This window comes from Stenella coeruleoalba (genome assembly GCF_951394435.1).
Source record: "Stenella coeruleoalba genome assembly, chromosome: 10".
Classification (NCBI taxonomy): domain Eukaryota; kingdom Metazoa; phylum Chordata; class Mammalia; order Artiodactyla; family Delphinidae; genus Stenella; species Stenella coeruleoalba.
In genome coordinates this window covers 1049911-1076197 of record NC_137156.1, presented here as the reverse complement: position 1 = coordinate 1076197, position 26287 = coordinate 1049911, and the positions used below count along the sequence as shown (strand labels likewise).

Below are 26287 nucleotides of genomic sequence, written 5' to 3'. Positions count from 1 at the left end.
ACTGTGACCTCGGGGAGCTGTAGACGCTAGAGGGGTCGCTCCTCCGGCGAGGGTCCAACTCAGATGGGACCCCAGCCCCAGGGTCCTGGCATTCTGTGCTGCTCAGCGGTCCCGGCCCCACAGGAAAAGCTGGTGGTGTGGGGATAAACTCGTGCCGCTCGGGGTCTTTTAAAGTCCTCTTCACTTAGCCTTTGGGTCTCTGAGTGTCTGTATAACTTCTTAAATTTGCAAGAACCTCTTTTCAACCTCGACAGGTGGGTAGACCACAGGTAAGTGATGGCGGGTGGTCCCCTCCCAGTGCAGTCAGGCCGAAGAGCGGGAGAAGGGGCGGGTCTCTGACACTTCACTTGCGCCCTGTTTCTCCACAATTGTGGACAGTGTTCTTGGTCTTGGCGCAGCCTCAGGACCAACAGGGGAGGAGCCCAGCAGCGGCACAGCACAAAACACAGGGGCTGCGGGAGGAGGTGCAGGCGTGGAGGCTCCCAGTTCCAGGACCTCTCAGCTGCCTGGCCTTCGCGGGCTCCCAGAGCCTTTGTTTCTTCAGCCATCATGTGGGGCAGGTGCCAACCCCCTTACCTGCCACATCGTCACCCCCGCATCCTACGAGGTCAGAAGGGATCCACATGGACCCAAGCCCACCTGAATGGAAGGGTCTCTGTCACCCCTGTCTGTGGTCCATTTGGCCAACACCTGTTATTGTGACGGGGTCAAGTTTAGATCCTCTAGGTCACTGAAATTCGAAACAGGCTCCCCAGAAGGAAATGTTCTACCCATTACCTAACTCAACTTGGTATAACAAACCCAGACATGCCAAACAGCTGGATAAGGATGGCATTTATGAGCTTATTTTAGCTCAGTGGGGTCGTCTTCAGACAGCACACTTCCTCATCACACTTAAGACATGATTACATGTACAAAAGTTCTGTTTTTCTCAGGTGGCGGCCGTCAGGTGGGGCAGGCACAGGTACAGACTCCGCCCCCTTCATCACCTGTCGCTTCCCTCTGCCCCATCTCAACCCAGTGACCATCCATAAAGGCCAGGAGAGGACAGGAGGCCCTCTGCTCTGGTCCCAGGGAAAGAGGAAGACCAGGCAGGACCCCAGGACAGCAGCAAACTGTCCCGTATCATCCCCATCAGGGACTCCTTCTGACCCGAGAAGAAAAATGGGGGAAAGTGTGTAAAGTGAGCCTAAGATAAGCCTTTCTCCACTTGCCCTAAAAGCCCAGGGTCTGCGGCCCTTTCCCTTTTATATTAATTGTCATTATCATCCTCAATTCCTACGCTGGCCCATTACTTCTGCTGCACATGGAGTTGAAACCCTTTAAAGTAATCGTGATTATACGCTGTGCGTCCTTAAACGCATAAGCCACCTTTGAACACCGTGGGAAAAGATAAAGTCCCAACCACGGACTCTGCGAGTTACAGACGTGGAACGCCAGCTGTCCGTGGACAGACATGTATTTATGCAGCACGTGTGTCGTGGGTAAGCGATTCTGGTGAACCCCACTGGAGTGAAATGTCAGTGCTAAAGTTAGGACTATTTTAACTTCAGTTTCAAAGTGTTTTTACTGCCCTATACCTTCCATATCAGTGAGGTAAAGACATCTCTACCCGTACATGCAGCCTTTTTAACGCTACACTCGGATTTTTCAAATTAAATATTATGCTCACACACTAAACATTAGCAACGTTCTCCTAACAGTTAGGCCAGGCCTGCAGCTGACCGGGGAGTAGCTACGTGAGGCTCAGACCTTCAGCACCGGACGAGCCGCACGTCACATCCCCTCTGGCCCTTCTGCGCAGACTCAAGCGAGGATCACTGTCGACCACTGACGGTTCGGGTCGTAAATGCAGAGGTTGGGCCAGACGCAGTGGAGGGAGCCTCCTAGGGAGGAGGAGACGCTTGTTCATCTAAGGCTCTTCTCAGGGGAGATGACCCCTTTCCAGTGGGGAGAAGACCCCAGGCTCTGCGTGAGTGAAGGGTGGCAGGGGGAGCTTGGGGGGTGCCTGGGAAGAAAGGAGGTGCACACAGGGCTCAGAAATCTCTGTGGCCAACAGGCCGGCCCAGGCTCTCTTGGTTTTGACCAAAGGTTGATAGAAGATTCAAGTAGCAAAGAGCAAATTCTTGATCTTAAAAACAAATTGTTAAGATCCAAAGTTGTTTTTTTGGAGTAAGAATGGGTAACATTTCAGAGTTAATTTGATAGAAAGAATCACCAAAGTAAAAACTGTACTGGGTTCCTTTTTTTTGTTTAAGCAGCATTTAGCCTTATTATTGTCAAAGAAGCTATACCAGGCGGTACGTGCGGATACTGAGCGTTTATCCCCCACATCCTCTCTGGGTGCTGGCAGTGTGCGCAGCTCTGCCCTAGGCCCGGGGGCGCTTGCGTCCTGACGGAGGACAGGCGGGACACGTGTGCTGTGAGGGATAAAGCGGGAGATACGGCCGGGAGGCCTCTGCAGTAGTGAGGGTCTGCGCGGGCCGTGGCGGAAGTGACCTTCGGAGGAAGGGCGTCCGAGGGGCCCAGGCCCCGAGGCAGGTGTGTGCTTGGCCAGCTGAGGGAGCAGCGGGGGGCTGGTGGTCTGGCGCAGGGGGAGTGGGGACAAGGCCACGGCGGTCCCCTCCGGCCCTGCAGGCCGTCGTCGGAGCCGAGGGCTCCCGGTGGTTCCCACGGGGAGGGGCCCCAGCAACCACCGCGCCCAGAGGCGTCGTCTGGCTGCAGGGAGAGCAGCTTGCCTTCCTGCTGCCCCAGGAAGCTCTGAGGGCTTCAGGTGCGGCAAAACAGGACGGGGTGCTGGGAGGGGTCCCCAGTTTAGACCGGGCCGGGTTCCTAAAGGGCCGCCGTTTCTGGGCCGACGCCCTGCTTCCCCGTGCCCCACCTGCACGCCTCCACGCCCGAGCCCCTCGCTCCCCAGGCTTCCCAGCAGATTGCAGAGGCACCCACGTGGGCTTCCCTCGCTCTCCCCCGCCAGGGCACGCTCCAGAAAGGCTACCATCTGGCCTTGAAACCCACCTCTGAGCAGTGGGTTCTGTGGCATAAAAAATGTTACTCTAGGTTCTACACCTCCCCAAAGCATGGCCTAGAAGGAAACGTCATATGAAGGGACATGGTGGTGCCTCTTACGATGTCGTAAAATAAACAGATGCAAATCTACACCCGCATTCTGTCCATCCCCTCCCGAGGATTCGTAAACTCTGAAAGGTGTGCTTCTGAATCCTCGTTACCAGTCAGTTGTTCAACAAGCATCGTTCCTCCCGGCTGGCTGCCCCCTCATCTTGCCAGCTCAGGGCACAAAACGCTCGTCGGGAGTAATCCCCAAACTTGCGTTGTCATCAGTCAACGGGGGAAATGCTGGGATGATTTCTTTCGGTTCCTCTTTCTTTTTTTTTTGCTGCACCGAGAGGTTGCAGGATCTTCGTTCCCAACGAGGGGCTGAACCCGGGGCCCACAGTGAAAGCGTGGAGTCCCAGCCACTGGGCTGCCAGGGAACTCCGTTTTTTTTTTTGTCAATTCATCTTTTCTTAAATCGAGGCATTTTCCTGGGTTTCATGACAGCACCTAAGTTAACATTAGCTGTGGAGGTGACATTTGCGATCCACGCGAATGTTTATCTTCCAATCCTCCCGCAAGTGGCCTGGGAACATGCCACCAGCATCCCCGAGGGCCAGGCCCTCCCTCTCCCAGCCCGGCCCCTCTTTCCCGGGACAGAGCCTACGCCTGGGCCTCCCGGGGGTGACGGGCTCAGCTGAAGCCCTTCCCCACCAGGTGCTCCCCGAACGGCTGCGGCCCGGCTCTGCTCTCCTTTCGCAGCCCCCAGGCCCCGGCCTCTCGCCGCCCGCCGCGCCCCGAGCCCCCGCGTGTCGCTGGTTCCCGGCCGTTGTCTCCTCCGTTTCCCCAGCGAGGGTCTGGCTGCTGTTCTGGTGGCCCTGGGCCTTCCTCGTTTCCTCCATCTCTGTCTCTCCTCCTCCATCGCCCGGCCTGTAGGTGTGACCCCGGCTCCCCCGGCCACCTGCCTCTAGCCGGACGCCAGGCCACTTCCCAGGCGGTGAGGGACGCGCGGCAGGGGCCATCCTTCCCCCGCCCCTGCAGCCGGACCGGCTGGAGCACCAAGCACGTGGTGGCTTCGCGGTCACTCTTACCCAGTGTCCTGGGTTGGGGGTGATGGAAGAACAGCGTCCCCCGAGGAGCGGGCCAGGGCCCGACAGGACAGACGGCCTGGGGCTCGCCTGGCTGGTCAGCGTCCGCTGCAGCCACGGGCCCCGGGGGCGGAGGGGACGCGTCTCTGCACATCCCCCCGGCCCGGCGGCAGGGGCCCAGGCGCGGTGAGCCGCTGACCTTGCCACCAGCACACCTGTGCCGTTTGCATCAGGTGCCTCTGCTTTACGTCCCAGACCCACTCCCGGCTTACCGTGTGGCCCCCGGGCGGCCAGTCAGCCGTTCTGTTTCCTCCTGTACGTCCAGTGAAGATAACACTGACCCACGCCGCAGGGTGTCGTGAACTTCAGTAATGAACGCTCGTGCGGCACTTTGAAGATGCGAAGCTGCGCACCTGTGTAAGTGCCTGATGACGGTCCTCGCAGATTATCGGACCCTCCCGGCCTCCTGGCTTGTCGCTCCCTGGCGACAAGCAGCTCTAATAGCCCCCGCTGTGCAGGCCACTCGGGTCTAAGAATGCAGCCCCCAGTGGGTTTACAGGTTTAAAGGACGTTGACGAGGTCTGTGCTGAGCGCTGGCCGTCCCAGGGCTCCCGGCACTTTTCCAGAAGCCGGGGTACTGTTGGGGTCGCCTGCCCCTCTGGTGTGGTGATGCTGCAGGTGCCTGCTGGGCTTGCAGTCTCCTCGGGCCGTAGCTCAAGGTCGGCATGGGAGAAAGGGGGCCATGTGGTGTGACCAGCGCTGAGCACACACAAACCCCTGGGACCCGCCTGGAGGGGATGTGCCCCTCACACCTGTGTCTCGGGCAGCTGAGAGCTGCGGGCACTGCGCGTGAACGTGCGTCTTTTGTGTCTTTTGTGGTTGTGTCTGTTTTAAAAAGACTTCACAGCCGGCTCTTGGTTTTAGATTTGCCGTCATCTTCTGTGATGTCGCGTTGCCTGCATCTCACAGACCAGACCAACAGGTGGGTGGAGCTCAGGCAGCTGGTGGCCAAGAACCGGAACAGGAGGAGTCCGTGGCCAGCCTCTGCACGCCCCCCGCCGGCAGCTCTTACCAAGGGGTGATTCCCACTGGTCTCTCTCACCCCCCCTTTCTTCTGCCAGATGTGCCCCTCGTCACCCCTCTGTCCTCTGCTTTTCTGGAGAAACACACACTATCCGAGGTGTGTTCAGCTGGCCCAAGTTCGCCATGGCAAACGGGAAGTCTGACACGGGGTTGAGGAGGACCAGTGATGCAGGAAGTCCACACAGGCTGGGACAGCTGTCACACGCTCCATGGCGGGGGAGGCCATGCCAGCCTGTCCACCTTTACATGACGGCAGCTGCCATTGGAGGAAAGAATGAATTCTGCATTTTTAAACATTCAGTCTCCCGCAGTCCCATGGTGGGTGACCCGAGGCTCTCATAGATCGAAGATGCTCACACCCACGGAAACCAGAGCCTTCTCTGTGATGGGCCTGGTGCAGAATGTCAGTGTGGCTTCAGGGAGGCACGTGCTGTGCCCCGTCACATGGTCCCTCCACGGCACCCCCATACCTGTTTCTCCTGAGGAGCCTCAGCACAGACTCCTAACCGCCCTGGTGGCTGTGACCGTGATTGGACAGATTGCTCCCTCACCAGGGAACCCGTGGCTGGACATGAAAATGTGACCCTGACTCCAGAATTGTAGTTCACCGAGACCTTATACACATGGCCAGATAGAAAGCTCTCGGGCCATATAAACGGATATCATTTTACTCTTCTGTCTAGTTTTGTATTTAAAATGTTAAGGGCTTTCAACCTTAAATAATAATAATAATGTAAATATTTTACTTAAATGGGAAAATTCTTCACTTAAAAAGGATACTTATAGGGCTTCCCTGGTGGCGCAGTGGTTGAGAGTCCGCCTGCCGATGCAGGGGACGCGGGTTCGTGCCCCAGTCCGGGAAGATCCCACATGCCGCGGAGCGGCTGGGCCCGTGAGCCCTGGCCACTGAGCCTGCGCGTCCGGAGCCTGTGCTCCGCAACGGGAGAGGCCACAACAGTGAGAGGCCCGCATAACACACACAAAAAAAAGAGAAAAGGAGACCTGTATATGTCAGTTGAACATGAAATAGTTGGATGAGTCACAGCTTTAGAAATCTGAAAGAATAAGCGCAATCCTTGTATTCATCCCTGCTGCTTTCTCTAAATCCAGTGTATTGAGTCTTGTGGTGTAAACAGCACCGTACTGGATGCTAAGCACACAGAAATTAAGGCTCAGATACCACCTAGAGAACTGGCTCTGGTGTGGCACCTTTCCAAAGGTAAAGGAGAGTTAGTGGTTCAGGATAGAAGTGATGTATTTATTTTCAAGTTGAGTTCTCATGGAGTTTTTTATTGTGGTAAAATACACATTAAAGTTGCCGCGTTAACCATTTCCAAGCGTGCAGGCCAGTGGCGTTAACTGCATTCACAGTGTTGTACAACCATCCCTCCATCCTCTCTAGAACTCTTCACTGTCTCGAAACCGAAACCCTGTCTCCATCAAACAATAATTCCTCACTCCCCTCCCCCAGTCCCTGGGCCCACCCTCCTACTTTCTGTCTCTATGAATCTGATTCCCTGAGGGACCTCATGTGGGTGGGAGCATGTAATATTTTTCCTTTTGTGTATGGACCATGTTTTGTTCATCCATCCTCTGTCGATGGACACTTGGGTTGCTTCCACCTTTTGCCTATTGTGAATAATGCTGCTGAGAACATGGGTGTCCAAATGTCTGTTCAAGACCTGGCTTTCAATTCTTTTGGATAGGTACCCAGAAGTAGAGTTGCTGGATCATATATTAATTCTGTGTTTTTCAAGGAGTCTCCATACTGTTCTCCTTACTGACTGCACCGTTTTACGTTGCCACCGACAGGGTGCAAGGGTTCCAGTTTCCCCACATCCTCGCCAACTCTTGTCGTTTGCTGTTTATTTTTTTTAAAGTAACCATCCGAATGGGTGTGAAGTGGTATCTTGTTGTGGTTTTGATCTGTGTTTCCATATTTGTTAGCAATGTTGAGCATCTTTTCCTTTGCTTATTGCCTATTTTTATGTCTTCTTTGAAGAAACGTCTATTCAAGTCCTTTGTCCATTTTTCAGTCAGGATGTTTGTTTTGTTGATATTAAGTTTTGGGAGTTCTTTATTCTGGATATTAATCCCTTATCAGATATATTGTTTTCACATATTTTCTCCCATTCAGTAGGTTGTATTTTCACCCTGTTCATGTGTCCTTTGGTATACAGAAGTTTTAGTTTTTGATGTAGTCCAGTTTATCTATTATTAATTTTATTGCTTGTGTTTCTGGTGACATATCAAGAAATTATTGCCAGATCCAATGTCATAAAACTTTTCCCTCATGTTTTCTTCTAGCAATTTTATCTTTTGACCATGTATACAAGGGTTTATTTCTGGGATCTGTGTTCTATCCCATTGGTTTATTCATCTGTCTTCATGCCAGAAACACACAGCTTTGACTATCATAGCTTTAGTAATAGGTTTTGAAATCAGGAAGTGATTTCAAACTTTTTCCAACTTTTTCTTTTTTAAGATTCTGTCGTCTATTCCCAGGTCCTTGAGATTTCATATGAATTTTAAGATGGATTCTTATTTCTGCAAAGAAAAAAAAATCTACTGGAGTTTTAATAGGGATTGCACTGGGTGTGTAGATGACTTTGGGTAGCATTGTCCTCTTAGCACATTAACTCTTCCAATCCATGAACATGGGATGTCTTTCCATATATGTGTATATTTTGCACTTGTTTTTTTTTTAATATATTTTAAATTTTTATTTATTTATTTTTTTTGGCTGCGTTGGGTCTTCGTTGCTGCGCGCGGGCTTTCTCTAGTTGTGGCGGGGGGGCTAGTCTTCATTGCGGTGCGCGGGCTTCTCATTGCGGTGGCTTCTCTTGTTGAGCACAGGCTCCAGGCACATGGGCTTCAGCGTTGTGGCTCGTGGGCTCAGTAGTTGTGGCTCGTGAGCTCTAGAGCTCAGGTTCAGTGGTTGTGTTGAGTCACGGGCTTAGTTGCTCCGCGGCATGTGGGATCTTCCCAGACCAGGGCTTGAACCTGTGTCCCCGCATTGGCAGGTGGATTCTTAACTACTGTGCCACCACAGAATTCCTGCACTTGTTTTTGAAGTCCCGTTGTAAAAACAGCACCATCTTTGATCATGGAGAAAAGGAAAAATTAATCTTTTTTCCTAGAGCGGACTACAGTCCAACCTGAATGATAAACAAACTATATGAATGAGTCAGAACAGAGATGAGAACTGACCCCAGTTGAGGGCATCAGGGTGATGCCTTGAGCGTCAGAGGAGGAAACCACATCTGACTAGCACTAGGGCCCCCGGGAGACCCACCTGAAGGCACAGGAGAGGCAGGGGAGCCAAGAACTCAGTGGGTTTGTGACCTGGATGACCGGAGGTGGACTGGAAGGCTGCAGGGTAAGACACACAAGCCCGAGAGGTCGAGGGGATGCTTAGCCGGAACCAGTGACCTGGCCAAGTGTGGGGAGAAGGCCAGGGCAGCACATGCACGCACGTGTGTGTGTGTGTGTGTGTGAGAGAGAGAGCCTGTGCACATCCAACATGCAGGGCAAGGACAAGCAGTGGAATGTGGATGGAAGGAGGTCCTCAATGGTGTCTGAGCTGACAGATGTTTCTGGGCTCTGGGACGCCGTCAGCAAGGAGAACGTAACAAGTCCCGTGCGGAGGACAGCAGGTGAGCGTGAGGTGGTAGAGCCCGGGGTCTCACTGATGTGTGCTTGGGAGGAAGGGCATTTGTGCAGTGACGTGTGGAGGATGGGGAGAAGGATGGCCACTGTCGTTACCAGGCGGCCAGGTCTGCAGACTTCCTGACACCGTATCTCACTCAGTGCCCCCTGCAGCCCCGGCTTCGTGAGGCAGAGCAGGGCTGCCCGCTAAAAACCAGTCCCCGGAAATGTGGACGCTGACAGTCACGCCCGTGTGACCCTGACTAAGGGTCCACGTCTGTGTCCATGCTCTGCGAGGTCAGAGATGGGGGATGGGTGGCCTCGGGTGAGACCCCAGTGTGCCGTAGTCTGTGGCCCCAGGTGCCCAGGTCGGTCCTCGCACACGGCCTAGTTAGAGCCTTGGTGACCCAGGAACCAGGAACTGAGCTCCCGGAGAATCTCAGGAGAACATCTCTTTCCCTTTTTGGTCCCTCCACTGCAAGGACTGGAAGCGCCCCCCGGGGCCGCGTGGGTGTGAGGGTGGCGCGCGGTGCTCAGGGGCCTCCGTCAGCCCGGCCTCCTGAACCTGTCACCGAGCGCCCTGACCTGCAGGACAGGTGTGAGCTCAGACGTGGCGGGACCAGGCCAGGGGTGAGTGTGGGCCGCTGCCTACGTGCTGGGGCAGGCTCCCTGCCTGGCCAGATCTAGGGGCGTGAGCGCTGTGAAAGGTGGTGGAACCCAGCACGGCCAGAAGTGTTCAGATGCCGCTCTGAGGGGACCGTGCCCTGCCGGGCCAAGCCTGGATTGCATCCACGAGGGGCCCAGGCAAGTGGCTCCCAGCCCCGCCTGCTGACCTGGCCCTGCCCAGGCGGTGCAGCTGGGCCTGCCCCTGAGGGCACGGCACAGCCGTGGGGCATTTTTCTGTTCCGTTCTGTGTTCCTTTTTTTTTTTTTCCAGTGTAACAAGACTCTCGCAGTTCTTTAAAACAGTCAAGAGACAATGAGTTGAGGGCTTTTCCCCTCTGGATGTACATTTTATCCTACTTGGTAATTAAGATGCAACAGAAAGTGGCCAGAGTCCCCTGAGTATTCCTGGCTCCGCCTGGTCGCGATGCCGGGGTCACGTCGCCCGTGTCCTGGGCGCCACTGGGCGGACGCTCGGGAGGGCCAGCGCCTCAAGGAGCCTCTTCCGTTTAAAGAGAGACGAGCGTGTGTCGCTGGTGGTGTCCTCGGCACGGGCGGGACACTTGAGTGCCGCAGAGGAGACCTGAGGAGCCAGAGTGGGGTCCGGCCTTCGTGCCTGTGCTGGGTGAGGGGCCACGGCCACGGTTAGCGCCCTCGGTGCTGCGAGTGTGGTCCCGATGTGGGTGACACCAGTGTCCGCAGAGTGAGCCGGCCCGTGGGGCAGAGGCTGCAGCCTCAGAGCTGCCCTGCATCCCCGTGGACGCTGGGGCCACGGGAGCCGTTGCTGGGCAGGGTGCGGGGAAGGGTCCAGACAGCAGGGCCCTTTCCATAAGGTGAGGGTCAGGGTCACGGGCCAGGAGACAGGCCGGAAAGGCCATTCTGTGCTTTAGGTCTCTCTGAAAGATGAGCTTGGAAAACTCTTATGAAAGTTAGTCACCCGTGCAAAGAAACAAGACACGTTAGAACTATTTTCTTAAAGGGCCGTTAGGACCATGGTATCTAAGGGGTATCTTTGAAACAACGTGAAAATGTCTTTATAGAGAAGGATGCAGTAAAGTTTTCAAGAAGAGGTGGTTGGGGAGAATCACCCGGGTAAGTGGCCTTTGTCTGAGACCGGGCAGGGATGAGGCCAAAGGAAGAGATGCCCTTTGGCCGCGCACCAGGGAAATGTGGTCACTGAGGCAGGAACTTCTGGGTTGGTTGCATCTGCACCTTGTGCAACGCGCTTTCGTGTTACAAGGTGCAGTGACAGGATTTCATTCCTCTGGGAATCGTAGCTGAAGGGCTGTGTTATTAGGAAAACTGAAAAGTGTTATTGACCATGTTCCATGGGGGGCTGCGTGCACAGCGTCCCACCAGGTTCCATGTTGGGGGCGTAATTGTTAAATTTAGAGACAGAAATATCAGCTATTCTGACCCCTGAATTGACCTCCGAGACTGAGTTCTCCCGTCTGTTAAGAAGCCAACGATGCATCCTTGGGACCTGGGCTGAGGTGAATCATACGACGGTTCAAGCCCCACGGAGCAGCAGACGCCTTTCCTCCTACACCTACTCCTGAGGGGCCGTCACAGGCCCACTCCGGGTCAGGACCCCAAGGGTTGAAGGGTGCACACCTCCCACACCGGGAGGCTCAGCCCTGTGGCAAAACCTGAAACCTGGCATATGAATGGTATTTCGTAGACAGTATTATAAGTCAACACTGAAGCAAAATAAGAATTGTATCTACATTTCTGCATTTTAAGAGGATGCCTTAAAATTAAGCGTATGGCATCTTTATTTCTGATTTTGCAGAGTGTTGCCTTTACAGCCCTCATAGCTGGAAATTTAGAGCAGTAAATTCAGAGAAGAGCTCTGAGAAGACTGTTCATATTTCAGGTCCTTTATCAGCAAGGTCTCCATCAGGGCCAGCAGGAAAATTCAACACACAGGCAACAGCCAGCAGTTTCCACAGTATCTCTACGCGTAGACACGTAAAATGCAGCTATTTTACGAAAACGCTTTCATGTCAACTTGTTCATGGTTTCGATGTTTCATCATTTGGGAGTGGTGATTAGCTCGACTACCCATGAATTAAGGTATTGCGAAACTGAAAGACCTGACGATTCTCCGTGCAAACCAACTCTGCCTTTTCATTAGGAGGCGATAAAGGAAGAGAGGAGAATTCAACTGTAAACGCGTAGCATGTGTTCAAAGCTGCTCTTCGCTGGAATAGCAAGGAATACGGGTTTAGCCACACGGATGCTTGTTCTAGGCTTTGGCCGTATAAAATCAGTAACATTGTGTTGCTAGCTGTGAACGTAAGCCCTACATCATGGAGCAGCCCTCAACAGTGACATAAAATAACCCACGGAACCTCCCACGTTGCTGAACGCCACTCCGTAGGCAGCTTGAAATATGTAAGCGAATCAGAAGCACCGCATTGCAGAGGAAGGTTTTCTTCCGGTCGGGGTGGACGCTGAAATGTGCAGACACGTCAGAGACGTGGAATTCCACCTAAATCAGCTCCCCCGATCCTCTTCTCCCCGGAATAACCACACTGCTTACGTTCGCTTCTAAAGAGCAGTCCAGGGAAATCCTGAAAAGAGAGGCTACGCTAAAGCATCGCCCACATTACAGAGCTCCAGGCCCCTTCGCATCAAACGGGGCGCGAGAGCTTAAAACACGGAGCCCAGTCACTCAGCGCCTCTGTCCTGCGCAGCCGCTGTGAGCAGCACCCGTACCGGGCTGTGATCGGGTCGGAAGAGACGAGACAGAGTTCCTTTCCCTGGGGGACACGACAGGTGCCCAACCCCTGTGCTCCCAGGATGCAGCACTTTGGATGGGGCTCTGGGAGGGTGTGTGTCCTTGGGGGACAGGTGTCGGGGCAGGTCCACGTGGAGAGCCGGGCCTTCAGAGAAGGAATGGCTTGGCAAACAACGGAGATTTCCGGCTGGGGGGAGGGGCAGCACCCCAGGGAGAGGAGGCCCTGGAGCGGGGCGGGTCCCTGGAGGGCCGTCGTCACACAAGTGCGCGTGGCCTGAGGGCTGAGAAAGGAGGACCCGAGCTCGAAGTTCTGGGAGAGGTTTGGGGAAGAAACGTGTGGGCGGAAGAGGCAGTCACAGTTGCCATGACCTTAACCCGGGGGCGGCAGGGGTGATCGTGACAACGCAGTGGGGAGGGGGGCAGGTGTGTTTCTTGGGGGAAATGGGGGAAAGTACTGACCTTGGCTGTAAGCATTCCTGACCCATGAAACAGATCCTTGCTGAGTGCCTGCTGCGTGCTGGCTGTCTGGGCGCTCACGCCCCGGGGGCGGACGGTAGAGTCCTTACAGACTTCGGGTTGGCTGCAGGGACCCCGACGGAGAAACGCAGAGCCACGCAGGAGACCTCGGGGTGGGGAGGCCCGTGTCCGGGAAGCCCCCGCCATGCGCTGCGCGGTCCCGCCTGTGGCCGAGATCCCGTTCCTGACCCCGTGGGACTTTCACTCGATTGAGGGTTGCGATCAAGGGTTGGGGAGCAAAGCAGTCAGAGTCGGAAGCTCGCCCCCGACCCCCACCCACTAACTTTGTGACCAAGCCTGTCTCCTGGTCTGCGGAACGGGACTCTGCTAGGCTGAGCCCGAGAGGTCGTGCTGTGGTGGATGGGGGCTCCGGGAGGGGGGCGCGGGGGCCCTGGGGTAAATGCCCACGTGTGGCCGCAGCGGCCGGGCGCGACGCGGTCCCCGAGTACCCGCGCTGCAGTCGGGGCAGCTGGCGCCGGGCCGAGCCAGCTGTGCCGGACGGGCTCCCTGGCGTCCAGGGTGCTCTCCTGGGGGCCGTCTGGAGCCCGGTTCCCGCCCCAGCGCGGTCAGCCCGCGCGCGCGGCTCCTGCGTGGAGCTCGCCGGGCCGGGGGCCGGGCCGCTGCCCTCACGCCACATCCCCTGCCCCTCGCGCGGCTCCACTCCAGGGCAGAGCTCGGCGCTCCGCCGAGGCCACCGTTCACAGGGAGAGCTGCAGCGAGGAGGTGCAGGGTGGCCCGTAGTACCGGGTGGGCGCCGGCCGTCCCTGGGGCGTGAGCAGGGGCTCGGACGGGGCCTTGAGACTCCTGTCCCACCACCGCCGCCTTCACAGAGGGGGGCTCCGGTCCCAGAACCGGGCGCAGGGCCGGCTTTGGCTGGCCTTCCTTTGCCCCGTCCACCTCCACGGCATCCCTATTCGCCGCAGGCCCTGGGGGCTCGGGCCGGGGTGGGTGGCCGTCGGGCCAGGGCGGCCCCAGGTGTCCAGAGGCTCCTCTGCAGGCTGACAGGTTGGGGCCGGGCTGAGCACCTCTCGCCCGGGGCCTCTCCCCTCGCGGGGCCGCACAGAGCCCCAGCCTCCTTCTCTGGGCATCTGCTCAGTGCGCCTGTGACCCTGCAAAGAGTCGGCGCTGCACACCTGAGGGGAAGCAGCAAAACCAAGTGAGCGTCGCTGTGAACCGAGTCCAGGGCTGCGCTCCGGCCCAGCTTCCTCCCCAGACTGGCCTTGTGGGTTCCCCCTCACCCCAGAGGCCCGGGGCCTTCAGAGTTGGCGTCTCCTGGCCGAGGTGGGCCCCTGTTGGTGCCAGTGGGCCGTGTGGAATTGCTGTGGCCGCCGTCCTGGAACCACCTGAGGCTCTCGTCGGCCTCCGCCCCTTTCCGGTGTTTGTCCGCAGACGCGTCATGCCCGTCGGGGGAGCCGCGCTCCTGCCCGGTGTTTTCATCCAATGACTGAGCGCGAGGCACCGCTCGGAGGCGCGACGTCCCTGGGACCAACTCCTGGTGGCAGGAGGCGGCCAGCCCTGCACTTCCCGGGGCGCTTCCAGTGTCTCCTCTGCGTCGTCTCTTGGCCCCTGGTTTGTTAAGGATGAAGACGCATCTTAGACGGGCACACAGTCTGCAAACATGACACAGAATGAAGGGCAGCGTCCTGGGAAGGAGCCGGTGGGGGTCACGTGACGCGGGGCGGTGCCTACAGTTCTGTGACCAGTGACTCCTCGTGTCTGCGCACAGCTGTCATTTCCAGAAGACTTTCACACGCACTGGACTGTTATCTCAGCCGAGTTGGCAGAGCGTGACCCAAGCTCTTGTTGTATCTGTGGACATGAAAGCCACGCTCGGTCATGGGCAGCGCACAGCTCGGACCCCAGCCTCTATGACGTCGGCCGCTCTGGCTACAAGCGCAGCACCTGTCAAGGGCTGCTGGGCGGCCCGTCGCACTTGGAGCCCCTCCAAAGCTTCCATCAGGTCAGCCTGATTATTTTCCACTGCATCTTCCTGAAAGGATGTTATGATTGTCTAGTTGTTTGGTGGCTGGCGATAAATCAGGCCTTTCTGATGTCATGTGAAAGGGCCCTGTGCTTTCTTGTGCAGCGGCCGCAGGCTGAAGGGGTCGTGTCGGCAGGACACCGTGGACGCGGCTGGCTTAACCCTTTCCCTGCTCGGTCAGGCACGGCCAGGCTGCCCGCTGTGGGGGCGTGGATGGAGCTGAGGGGCCTCCCTCCCACACGGGCTTCGCCAGACTTCCTCCACTGAGAGGCTTGGCATCAAATCAAGATTCAAAACAAGACAGAGTGTCCACGGAATGACAGAGGAGACCGCAGGTGATTCTACAGAAGGAATCCTTTGGAAGGGTCTCTGTCTCATAATCATGAACACGAGAGGTTTCCCTGAAAAGAGGACAACGTCTAACGGCCGAGGGGTCGCGATAAAATGGGGCTCTCGTACTTTGCTGGCAGCGCTCAGTTCCCACGGGTCTCCGAACGCCGCGAAGAGGTTCTCACTGGGGCACCGGTCCCGGCGTTCTCCGTGAATGCTCTCCCACAGCTCTGTCCCCTGGCCAGTCCTCTGCCTCCTCCAAAGTGGGCCCCGCTTCCTGCGTCCTCACCGCTACGCCTGGTCCCGGCCGCCACCGTTCCCCGCCACCTGCGTGGCCACCATCCCCTGGCCTCCCCTGGTCTCCAGCCGCTCTCACCCCGCTCGGCGGCCACAGTGAGGTCGGAGACACCCAGCCGAGCCCGTGCTCAAAGCCTCGCGGGGCTCCACGCAAAGCCAGACTCTGGACTCAGTCGGGCTGATAAGGTCCACAAATCTTAAAAGTAAAGCAGGTTCTTTCTCGGCAGATGTCACACACACACGCACACGCACGCACACACACGCACGCACACACACGCACACACAGGATTTCGTAAAAAAAAAAAAAAAAAAAAATTAAACTCAAGCAGGTTTAGGTGCTGTGTCCCACCCTCTCGAGACCTTATGGGGCAGAAGAGGGGCCGTGGCCGCAGGGGAGCTCGAGCTGCGCCCAACACCGGCAGGGACCCACTCTTGCAGGAGGAGACGAAGGGCAGGCAGCCCTCAGGAGGTCCGCGGTGTTCTTGCTGCACCAGAAGAGGGTCAGCCCTTCCTTGCACACACAGCAGGCGCTGGTGCAGCAACAGGCCCTGCCCTCCGCCCCGGGAGGCCCCGTGGGCACTGTGTCCTGCAGGCCCGCTGGGCACGGTCCTGCCTCTCAAGGGCGGGTGCCCAGACCTCATCCCTTCAAGAGCGGCCAGATGTTTCCAGGCTGAGTGACCCAAGCACAACGAAGTGGCAGATCTTTAGGAGGGAAGGGGATTGTGTGTGAGAGTTGGAGCATTCCGGGCAAAAATAACTCACCCACCCTTGTAAAACACGGAGCTAGAAGTCAATCCCACACTTGCTTTCAAAAATTACATTGGCGTCAGAAAATCAGACTTTCAAAGTACATCAGGCTGAGGTGGCCAGTTTATAGCTGTGGCCCACGGGCTGCAGGTGCTCTAAGGGACCATCAGTGACTACAGAATTAAGGTGTGACAACATGGCTCTGCTGCGAAGGTCCTGGGTCTCGTGATGGGAATTACCCCGCGGGCCAGTGTGATCGCCAAGCTCCTCTGGGCTCCAACCACCTTGTCACCCTGTCCAGACTCAGTGGCCTTCCCTCCATCCCTGAAAGACCCTGCCACCCCAAAGCTTCACGGGACGCTTTTTCTCATCCGTCAAATAAACGTCACCGCTTCAAGGAGGGCCTGGCCCTGTTTTTCAAGCTCCCTGTCCGTCAGCTTTCTGCCCTGAGCTCCCTGTGGCTGAGGCGGGCTTGTTCACGTCTCCTGTCCTCTGCACTGTCCCTCCTGCTGAAACAGAAGCTCATGACAAGGCCTTGTCTAGTCCAGGGCTGCTTCCCCAGCGCCTAAGGCTGTAAAGCTTTGACAACAGTCAAGAGCATGTGAAATGATTACAGTAATTGCGGAAAAACAGAATACCAAGTCTGTTACCATTATTCAAAAAATGATGATCTAGAAACAGAAGTTAGGTTAGGGTGCAAGGTAAAAGCGACATACCTGTAAAAGGAAAACTGTAAGACGACCCACTTCAGAAGATTACATTTTCATCCTTGATGTTACTATAAGATATGAAGAGAATTGCTTTCCCTCCCCCTTGGTGGTAAAAGCAACACTAGCCAGCCTGTTGTCACGATGAACTAGAAATGGTGGCGGCTGCTTTCCACGTGTAACCGTGAATCCTCACGGCAGCCTTGCCTGGAGGGCCGTGTTTCCCCACTTCACAGATTTAACACCTGAGGCTCAGAAGCACCGAGAACTCCCCCAAGGCCACACAGCTCAGTGCCTGAGCCACAGATGAAGCCAGTCTCCCAGTGGTGTCTGTGCTGTCAGCGTCTACGGAGCTTCTGTTACTGAGATACAATGTGTGTGGTGAAACGCGCAGATCTGAACCCGCTTCGACAAAGGCACACCCTCACGCACCGGACACACCCTCCGTGTAAGGCCCCCCCCCAGGGTCCTGCAGCACCTTCCCTGTCGACCCCTTTTGCTTGTAACCAACAATCTCGTTTCCCCCACCTTCAGTTAGCTTACCGGGTCTAGACCATAGGTGCTGGACCATAGGTGTCCCTCTGCTGGAGGGACGCACGCTGGACCATAGGTGTCCCTCTGCTCTGCCCGTCTTGTCACCCAGCGCTGGAATGCATTGATGTTTCCACTTGGTTTAGTCTTCATTCGTCAGAGGCCTCTTTGCCACTCAAATGAATGTCCACAAAGCTTGTTGTTACAGTGCTTTCTGGGGAGGGCTTGTCCTACTGGGCGTTGTGAGTGCTGGCTTCTGGTCCAGCGCGCGGCCACTAGATGGCTTTGTGACGTTCGTCAAGTGGCTTGATTTAAGTATCTCTATAGCCGTGTTCGGGAATGGGATTCTGTCTCTCTTACAGAGATGGAAAAGCAAACACACCCGGTGACCGGGCAGTGGAGCTACGCCACAGCCTGGTAAACCCGCTACTGACAGGAAACAAATGAATGGACAAATAGAATTGTAGGAAACCTAAAGATCCGTCTTCATACTCATCTTTCCCCACGTCTCTCAAAAACCTTACTAACAAACGTCATAGCAGTCGTCTTAATTTTTCCTCAAATACGAAACTCCCCAGAGAAACAACCAAAAAGCAAGAAATTGGATGCTGTCAGTGGCCTGGTCAGCCTTAGCACGCCTTAAGAAGTTACTGAGGGGGCTTCCCTGGTTGCGCAGTGGTTGGGAATCCGCCTGCCGACGCAGGGGACACGGGCTCGTGCCCCGGTCCGGGAAGATCCCACGTGCCGCGGAGCGGCTGGGCCCGTGAGCCATGGCCGCTGGGCCTGCACGTCCGGAGCCCGCGCTCCGCAACGGGAGAGGCCGCAACAGTGAGAGGCCCGCGTACCGCAAAAACAAAAAAAAAAGTTGTTACTGAGGGAATGTATGTTTGAATGACCGTCACGTCATTTCTGCTTTGGTTGGGGAAAAGGAAGGGAGGGAGGAAAGATGGTTGGATGGATGGATGGATGGATTGATTATTGAAGTGAGATTTCTTAAGTTTGAGTAACCTGATGTACTATACAAGCTGAGAAAAATCCCGAAGGAAAAAATATCCCATCCGTGTCGTAGAAGTATCCACATTACTTACAATACTCTTTAGTACTAATGTTCAAAGGCGGGGGTGAGGGTGCGGGCAGATTTCTAAGGGGCCGAGTAATCTAACAGCTAGAAAGGAAATCGCCTTCCCCTTGTGCGTGTGGCGGTCACGGGTGGCCTGAGTCGGCCCCCCCGGGTGAGGGGGCGTCAGGCTATAGGTGAGTGAACACGGAGCCGCGCCTTCGCCCCACAGGTGCTTCGCAGGTGCTTTGCAGGTGCTTTCATCCCTAGGAAAGAGGCCACCTGAAGCAGTTACAGGATCTCTTGAGTTGCATTTTGATTGTCTGGAGGTTTCATGAGCTGACGTATGTGCAGTGCTTGGAGGGTAGAAAGTACTAAGTGGCAAAGGAAGAGCGGCCCGGCCTTGTGCTCCAGAGGGCCACCAGCCAGCTGTGTGACAACCCTCTTTAATCGGTCCACTTAAAGGAGCTTTATCTGCTTTCCGCGGGGTTTGTGTCACCTCCTACTAGCCTGGGTCATATTTACACCCTAGATCCAGTTATTAACAGTAAGCAGTAATTTCCGACGAAGATGGTGCTGGCTTTGAAGCCTGGGATGCTGAGGTCACCAACAATCTTATCTCCCTTTCATTAACCGGCTCTGCATTGCCACTGCAAGTCAGCCCCGCATCAGCCGGTCAGAGTGACCATCAGGGAAGGAATCAGAATCCGGAGGCTCCAGTGACAGGACTTAATCGAGCTTCCCCTGGGCCGATGCTCCCATGAGCACCGCAGATCAAGGAATGACGCTAACAGAGAAGTGAGCGCTGCGGTTGCTGTAGATGCAGGCCAGATGCAGGAAGGTGGAACCTCGGAAGTACGTGTGCTGCGAGGCTGCACCCCCAGACCTTATTGGCTTACTTTATTTAGCGCAACCCATGACGCACCCACCTGTGCTTCCACAGCCCCCAGACCTCCTGGGCAGCTTCGAGAAACACCTTCCTCCGCCCAGTCCACTCAGGCTGAGCCTGGGTGAGCCGGACAGGCCCCAGAGGCCCAGGGGCTGGCCGGTACAGAGGCTGGGGCGCCCCCGGGGCCTGCTTCTCTGTCCCGGGAACGGGGATGGGAGCCTGGGGCTGACGGCCAGGGACAGAAGCCGGGCTGGGTGTGGGGCACGTGCCCGCTCCACGCGGGAGCGCCGTCTTCATCTCCGCCCCTCCTGAGCACGTCTGCCTGAAAGGACTTTTCCCAGGATATTTTTAAAGCTCTACTTAAAAGGAACTTGGTGTGTTTCATCCTGTATTTCCCTGTATAATTGTGTGTCTGTATTTCTTCCCTTTTCCCTAACTACGTTTGTCCTTTTCTGCTAATCATATTTTCGAAATACAAATGAAAAAAGATGCATCTCTATGTAGGCTGCACTGTAAATGCCGTTAATTGGGTTCTCCCTTTATAAAGTGAATCCTTTTTTTTTAACCACCACAGGCTTTATTTACAGATTTCCAAGTGGACACCTAAGGAAGACAGTGTTCTCGTTCACTTTTTCAGAAAGCTCTGCTGTGCCGGACAGACTTCAGCCGTGTCTGGGGCACGCCCAGAGGCGGATTGTTTCTCCCCCCTTGGTTTGGTAGCTCTTAGTAGCAGCTGGTTCCACATGACAAGTTCTACCAGTTGGAAATGAGTGGTCCCCAGCCCAGAAACATGGGATCAGTGGGGACGGGGGCGGGGGCGGGGAAGCGTCCTGGAGATCCCTTCGGGCACCTCCACCCCCCTGGGGTCAGGACAGCACGTCCCGAGGCTCACCTGCGAGGCCACTGGCAGAGGCGCCCGCACCCCGGCCCCCTGGCACGGGCTGCTTACTCTGGTCCCTCTGCCAGTGGAGCCGGTGCTGACGGACTGCATTTCCCCGAGGGAGAGCCCAGCATTGTTCTCCCCGACGGCAGCCCCGCTGACAGACAGCCCCTCTGAGGCCGCTTCCTGAGCAGACCAGACGGCCGTTTTCTTCTTGTCTCTTATCGCCCCTGTCATTAGACGAGAGGCCGGGCTTCAGCTTCCCTGGTGCTGATGTGCACAGGCGAGGGGAGGGGCCGTGCCGGGCGCCCTGACTCAGGCTGCCGCGGTGCGCACTGCTCTGGGCTCGCGGCCTCTTTGGGAAGGTTTCAGTCAAAGGACATCAATGTGAACATGAAGAGTTTAACCTGCCCGACAGAGACAGACTCTACTGCAGACTTTCTGGGGGAACATCCAGACTTTGTGTTTTCCCGTTCTTACCGACCGTCAGCCGCGCATCCCCACCCGTGACTGGGACGGTCGTGCAGCTTTACAGGTTTTCCCATCGACTGTGTTGCTGTTGTTAGCAGTTCCGTCTTTCTAAAAAGGAGCATTTCCCCCAAGAGGAAGGCATTAGCATCAAGTGACATCAGGAACCAAATTCACTGGCATTCTTTTATTCCCTTGGAAGCTCAGCTATTCCTCAATTTGGCTTTTTTAAGAAAAGTGGGAGGAAAGCGATGAACATGCAGCAGCGCTCACAGTCCGAGCCTTAAATCCTTGAATCAAGCAGGGCTTCTGTCGTCCTGGTGTCTGTGCCCTTCTCCTTACTGACGTCACTCGAGTCCAGATCCTTCAGGATCTGCACCTTAGAAATGTGACAACGTCCTGCCAAAAGAGCTCACGCTCCCAGAATGTTTCTCCACCTAAACAGGTGCCCTTTGCGAGACGTACACATCACTTGAAATTAATATTAATGTTAATATTAGTATGAACATTTTCCTGGGAATTCTCTGGCGGTCCAGTGGTTAGGACTCCGCACTTTCATTGCCGAGGGTGAGGGTTCAATCCCTGGTCAGGGAACTAAGGTTCTGTAAGCCGTGCTGCGTGGCAAAAAAAAAAAAAAAAAAAAAAAAATTAAATATTTCCTAATGTAACCTCAGTGAAAGAGTGAGAAAAAGAAATGAGACGATGAATTTTGAAAAGAAATATGATAGACTCTGCTTGACAGCTTCACCACAGTGATTCTCAGGAAAGTGGCTGAGTATCAAGGGAATTTAATGTGCTAAGTAATGACCAAAGGCAAGTAAGATTGGGGGAGGGGAGGAGATCCAAGCCGGTGTGTTAAAGGTGTGCTGTTATCCTGATGAGGATGAAACGGCGCCCAGAAGACTGTAGTGAGCGTGTAAGACGGTGACACAGCATGGGCCCTGCTTCCCTGGGTTTTGCGTTAACTACTGTGGGCGCAGGAACTGGCCTAATGACTTTTCCAGGACCGGGTCTGGCCCTTTATCACTTCACTATAACAAGAACAGAAGCCGGGAAAGCCGGAAAAATTACTGCAGCAAAACACGCCTTCCTACCTGCGGGGGTTGCCACCCTGACCTCCGGCACCCGGGCTTCAGGGCTCCTGGCTGGGCAAAGCCCTAAAGGCCACCCGAGTCCGCAGGCGCCCTGGAGCCCTCGGACCATGAAGGGCCAGGGCGTCTGGACACACACGCCTTCCCTGCTCGTGCTGCTTTGCTGCTGTAAAATGCTCAGCTAACCCTAATCGAATCTGACAAGAATAAATCACAGGGTGAAACTCACCTAAGGAACACCTGTGGAAACGGGGAGGACACCAGGAGCCAGTCATCTCTGGGAAACGTCACCTTCACGTAGAAATGCTTCATATTTGCCCCAGGGCTTTCTCGTCTCTCTTTTAAAGGAAAGGTCTAGACCACCCAGTGCACGACGTGCGTTTGGGAAACTGTACATAAAATCATCACTTTCATTCAGCTTTGGCCCCTGTTGTCATACCGAGGCTTTAAGCCTATAAATAAAGAAGGAACTGAACGGTCAGAAGAGAAGAAAAAAACAAAACAGATGAACGTCTTCCTCGCCCGTCCTTGGAGCTGATCACACCCTAGTGGAGAGGGTTTGTGAAGAGTGACAGGAAGCACAGCTCCTGGCCTCCTTCCCCCGCAGGCCAGCCACGTGCACCTCCACTGCTGCATCCCAAACCGTTTCCCTAAAGGACACACTGGGGAGAAATACGAAAGCCCTTCGGGAGGGGTTAAGGGTAAAACAAGCTGGGACGTCCTTCATCTTTCCTACACGTGGATCGGGGCACAAGCCCAGGGGCCGGGCTGGATGTCAGGTTGGAGCAGCTGGCGTCCAGAGCCACCGTTTCGTTTTAATGGAACCTCATCCTTTTCCTTCACAAGATCTCTCGGTGTAATCAAATTTGAGGGAGACAGAGCCTCGGTAGAAGGTGAAAGGTAGCTGCTCAGCTGGAATATAGGAGTTGTGCTCAGAACTTCACTGGGAAGTTTCACTGGTGCATCTCTGGTTTCAGTGAAATCCTTGCACAGTAGCAACGTCTGTTTCTGAGCTTTTGAAAGCCATTTTTCTTCTTCCTTAATTATAGTTCCCTACTTGTTTTTAGATTAAGAACTGCTTGTAGAAAAATACAGGAAACCAAGTTACAATGCAAAGCACCCTTTCCAAGCCTGCTGAGGCCATTTGAAACGGCACCGGTTCTTCGGGTTCTGCTAACCAGGAGTTTAGAGCCCGGCTCACACCCTCTGCAGAACCGGTGACCTCACGGCAGGTGTGGGAAGGGAACAGCGGCCCTGCTCCTTCCAGCCGTGACCGTGACCGTGACCGCTGTGGAACTGAGGGGCCCTGTTGCTTCCTCGTGCCACGTTTCACAGCTCCCTCTGGGGAAAAAGAATGCATATCTTTGTGTGACTCTCAGAGTTGAACAGAGGTATCCTTGAAGTCTGCACAAGTTTATTTAGGGAAAGGAGAGAGAACTAAATTCATTTGTTTTTCCACTTGTATTTCCAGCTCCATGTAGCACTGTGTTCAACTGCTAATTAGTAATATTTGCATCTTACTTTTCCTGAAGACTCTGCATGTGGATTTCTAAGGCCAGCAGAAGTAACTTGTTTGACTATTATTAATGCTGGAGAGGAAGCCAGCCCTTCAGCGAAACGCAGTGCCTTTGGGAACTTGATTTACTCCAGCCTAAAATGTGAGGCTGGGTGGTGGAGGAGAGCAGCTGGATGGGCCGTGTTGGAGCAGATTTCAGGCAAACGGTGCAGAAGTGGATCCAGACGCCTTAGCGGACGTGAGCCGGGGGCTGGGCCGGGGCCGGGTGGGCAGAGCGGGTCCTGCCCGCCCCTGCGCCCTTGCCACCTCAGTCCACCTTCCGGGAGCCTGGGGAGGACGTGGGGCAGAAGCCTTCAGTTACAGCTTGAGTGTGTTACTTTCCTCGTTGCCGTGGTTTTTAGGCTGTTCTCAATATTCCGTGGGGCTGAGATAGCGTCTTCCTGGGGTATGTGTGGTGTGCAGGGTCCTGCCTGTGTCCAGGCAGCCTTCACTGGCCTCCGTTTGAGGGCTCCTGTCTCGTGTACCGCTGGAGGAACACGTTTGCATCTGGAGGGGCTAACTGTTCATCTTAGCCCCAACGTGGTCTATTTCAAAGTCTTTTGCTTTCCTTTCTCTTCTTTCTTTCCTTCCTCCTTCGCGTCTCCCTTTCTGTTTGGAATCGTCTTGAAATTCTCATCCCTCTTGCTCGCATCCGTGCGTCCTCAGGACCTGTTCTAGCAGCAGGGCTGGGATGCGGCAATACTTGACGCTCTTCTGGTTTCCTTCCCAGGAAGTCTCTTCAATGGAGGGAAACCGGGAGGCCTTGGCGGTTTGCAGCTCCCTCCCTGCGCTGGGAGGCCTAGCGGCTACTACTTGAGTCATCTCGTCCTTTTTTATGTGTTTTTATATTTTGATAAGGTCCTGTCAGCTGGGATGAGAAACTCACGAGTGAGAGCACATGGGCCCCGCCGTCGGAGCCGGGCGGCGGGGCAGGGGCTGCGGGGGCAGAGGAGCCCCGAGTGCGAGTGCGGGGGCCGCTCCTTCGCGGGGGGTGGGGTGACGGGGTCCAGATCAGCATTTCTGAGGAAGGGAGAGAACGGACGAAGCAGACAGCCCAGGGCTGCCAGCGCCTGGTCGGCAAGGAGGGGCAGCTCGGAGAGACGCGCCTCTTCTCGCGCGCGTGGGTGTGCAGGGCGCGGGGCTGCGCTGGAGCGAGAGAGGGGCGCCCGGGAGGGGAGGGGGAGAGACGGGGGGGAGGATGGGAGCGGGGTGGGGGGCGCACCGCAGGGGAGGGGCGGAGGGCGCATCCCCCTCTCCGCTCCCGTGAGACGAGCGCGAATCCGACACGGCTCTCGGGGCGGCGTCCCTGACAACACGAGGCGGAAAAGAAGGTCACTGAGGCCGGCGGGACGCGGTGGCGGCGGTGGGGCAGGGACCCCGGGCCCAGCGTCGCGTCCCGAGACGCCGCCCTCGCGGGGCCGCGGGGGACCCGGGAGCCTGTTCCCCGCCGCCGACCGCCCGCCCGTGTGCTCCGTCCCCGCCCGCAGGACTTTCTGCAGGGAGACTGCACCAAAGCCAAGCAGAAGCTCAGCTGGAAGCCCCGGGTCGCCTTTGATGTGAGTGCGTCTCCCGGCCGCTCCGGGCCGGGCCGGGGAGGGGACGCGGTGGGGAAGCGCCCCGGGGAGGGGGGCGAGGAGGGCCGGGGAGGGGGCGCCGGCCGCTGCAGGCGCCGCGGTGGAGGGGGCGCCCCGGGAGGGGACCAGACGCTCCCGTCTCACCAGCGCTCGCGTCCTCCCCGCAGGAGCTGGTGAGGGAGATGGTGGACGCCGACGTGGAGCTCATGAGTACCAACCCCAACGCCTGAGCGCCCAGCGGTGCCCGCGCCCGCGTCCGGGCCGCCGAAGTTTGCAGCAGCCGGGATGGGCTCCGGCGGCGCCCACTCGACTTTTGTCCAGGCCTCCTCTGACCCGTTTTGGTAATCAAGACGTTTTAATCACATACTCACTTGACTTGAAATTATGTCGCTGGACAACTGAAATTGTGGGGCTTTCAGGTGGTTTTTTTCTTTTCTTATTAAAAATATCCTTTCTTAACCTGCATCAACACAGTCCTCGTGCATATTGTCTCCAAGTTACAAAAGCAGCTCTATAAGGACCCCAGAACCAAAATACCCCAATCCCTGCCTGGAGCGAAATAGCTTCCTTCTGAGAGAGCTGCGGCCTGGCCTGAGCCCGGCCTGGCCGGCGCGTCCTCCCGAGCCTCTGCCCCGGACCTTGCTTTCCCCACCTGGTCACGGTAAGCCGCTCTATGCAGCCGATCTGGAAGCCCAGGTCCTGCAGAAAGGCGGCGTTCACACCAGCTCTGGTCTCTGCGACTATAATTAGAACCCAGAAGGCTCCCACCATCTCAAAAGAAGGCTTGAGAAACAGGGAGAGGTGGTTAGAAGAAGAAACTTGAAGGAGGGCAAATATTGCTGGAACATTCCATGCCAGGCCCCTGGGTCACCCAGAGGTCTCTGAGCCCATGCCTTTGCTTGTGGTCTAGAATCTTACACACACTACTTATTTCCAACCTCTTCTCAGTAGTAGATCACTTCTTAAATCTAATTTTGATTTAGTCATTCAACCAGTTTATATTAAGTGCCTAATATATGCTAGATAGCGTGCACATGAACTACATCAGGTTAATTAGAAATCCGGTTTCATTGAGAGCAGCATTTGGGGGCCTGGCTTTAACCGCGCGTGCTCCCGAGCCGTGTAGGGCGTATCTGTGCAGGTTCAGGCAGGTGGACACACGCGTGTGGAATCCACCAGCATTAGGCAAGGGTTTGTGTACAGGTGGAAACCTCTGCGTGAAATGCCATATTTCGCCCCAGAACAAATTAGGTCAGGACTCCTCTCCCCCTCACTCCCCCTCCAAGGAAAATAAAATAGAACTCCACAGCGAATGGAATTCCAGCCTTTGCACATGCCTGTGTCAGTGCAGCTGAACTATTTCTGACCGTCTTCGCGGGCAGGTCTGCG

At 55.8% G+C, this 26287-nt stretch overlaps 1 protein-coding gene across 1 annotated transcript in view; it reads left to right on the top strand.

Moving 5' to 3' along the window:
- The window catches only part of GMDS (GDP-mannose 4,6-dehydratase), a 481520-nt gene extending 456157 nt beyond the window's left edge, over nt 1-25363 (top strand). Inside the window, exons 10-11 of the mRNA XM_079934401.1 lie at nt 24812-24880; nt 25066-25363. Coding sequence (XP_079790527.1) covers nt 24812-24880; nt 25066-25128 — 132 coding nt within the window. The 3' untranslated portion in view covers nt 25129-25363. The remainder of the gene's footprint in view (nt 1-24811; nt 24881-25065) is intronic.
- The last annotated feature ends 924 nt before the right edge of the window (nt 25364-26287 follow it).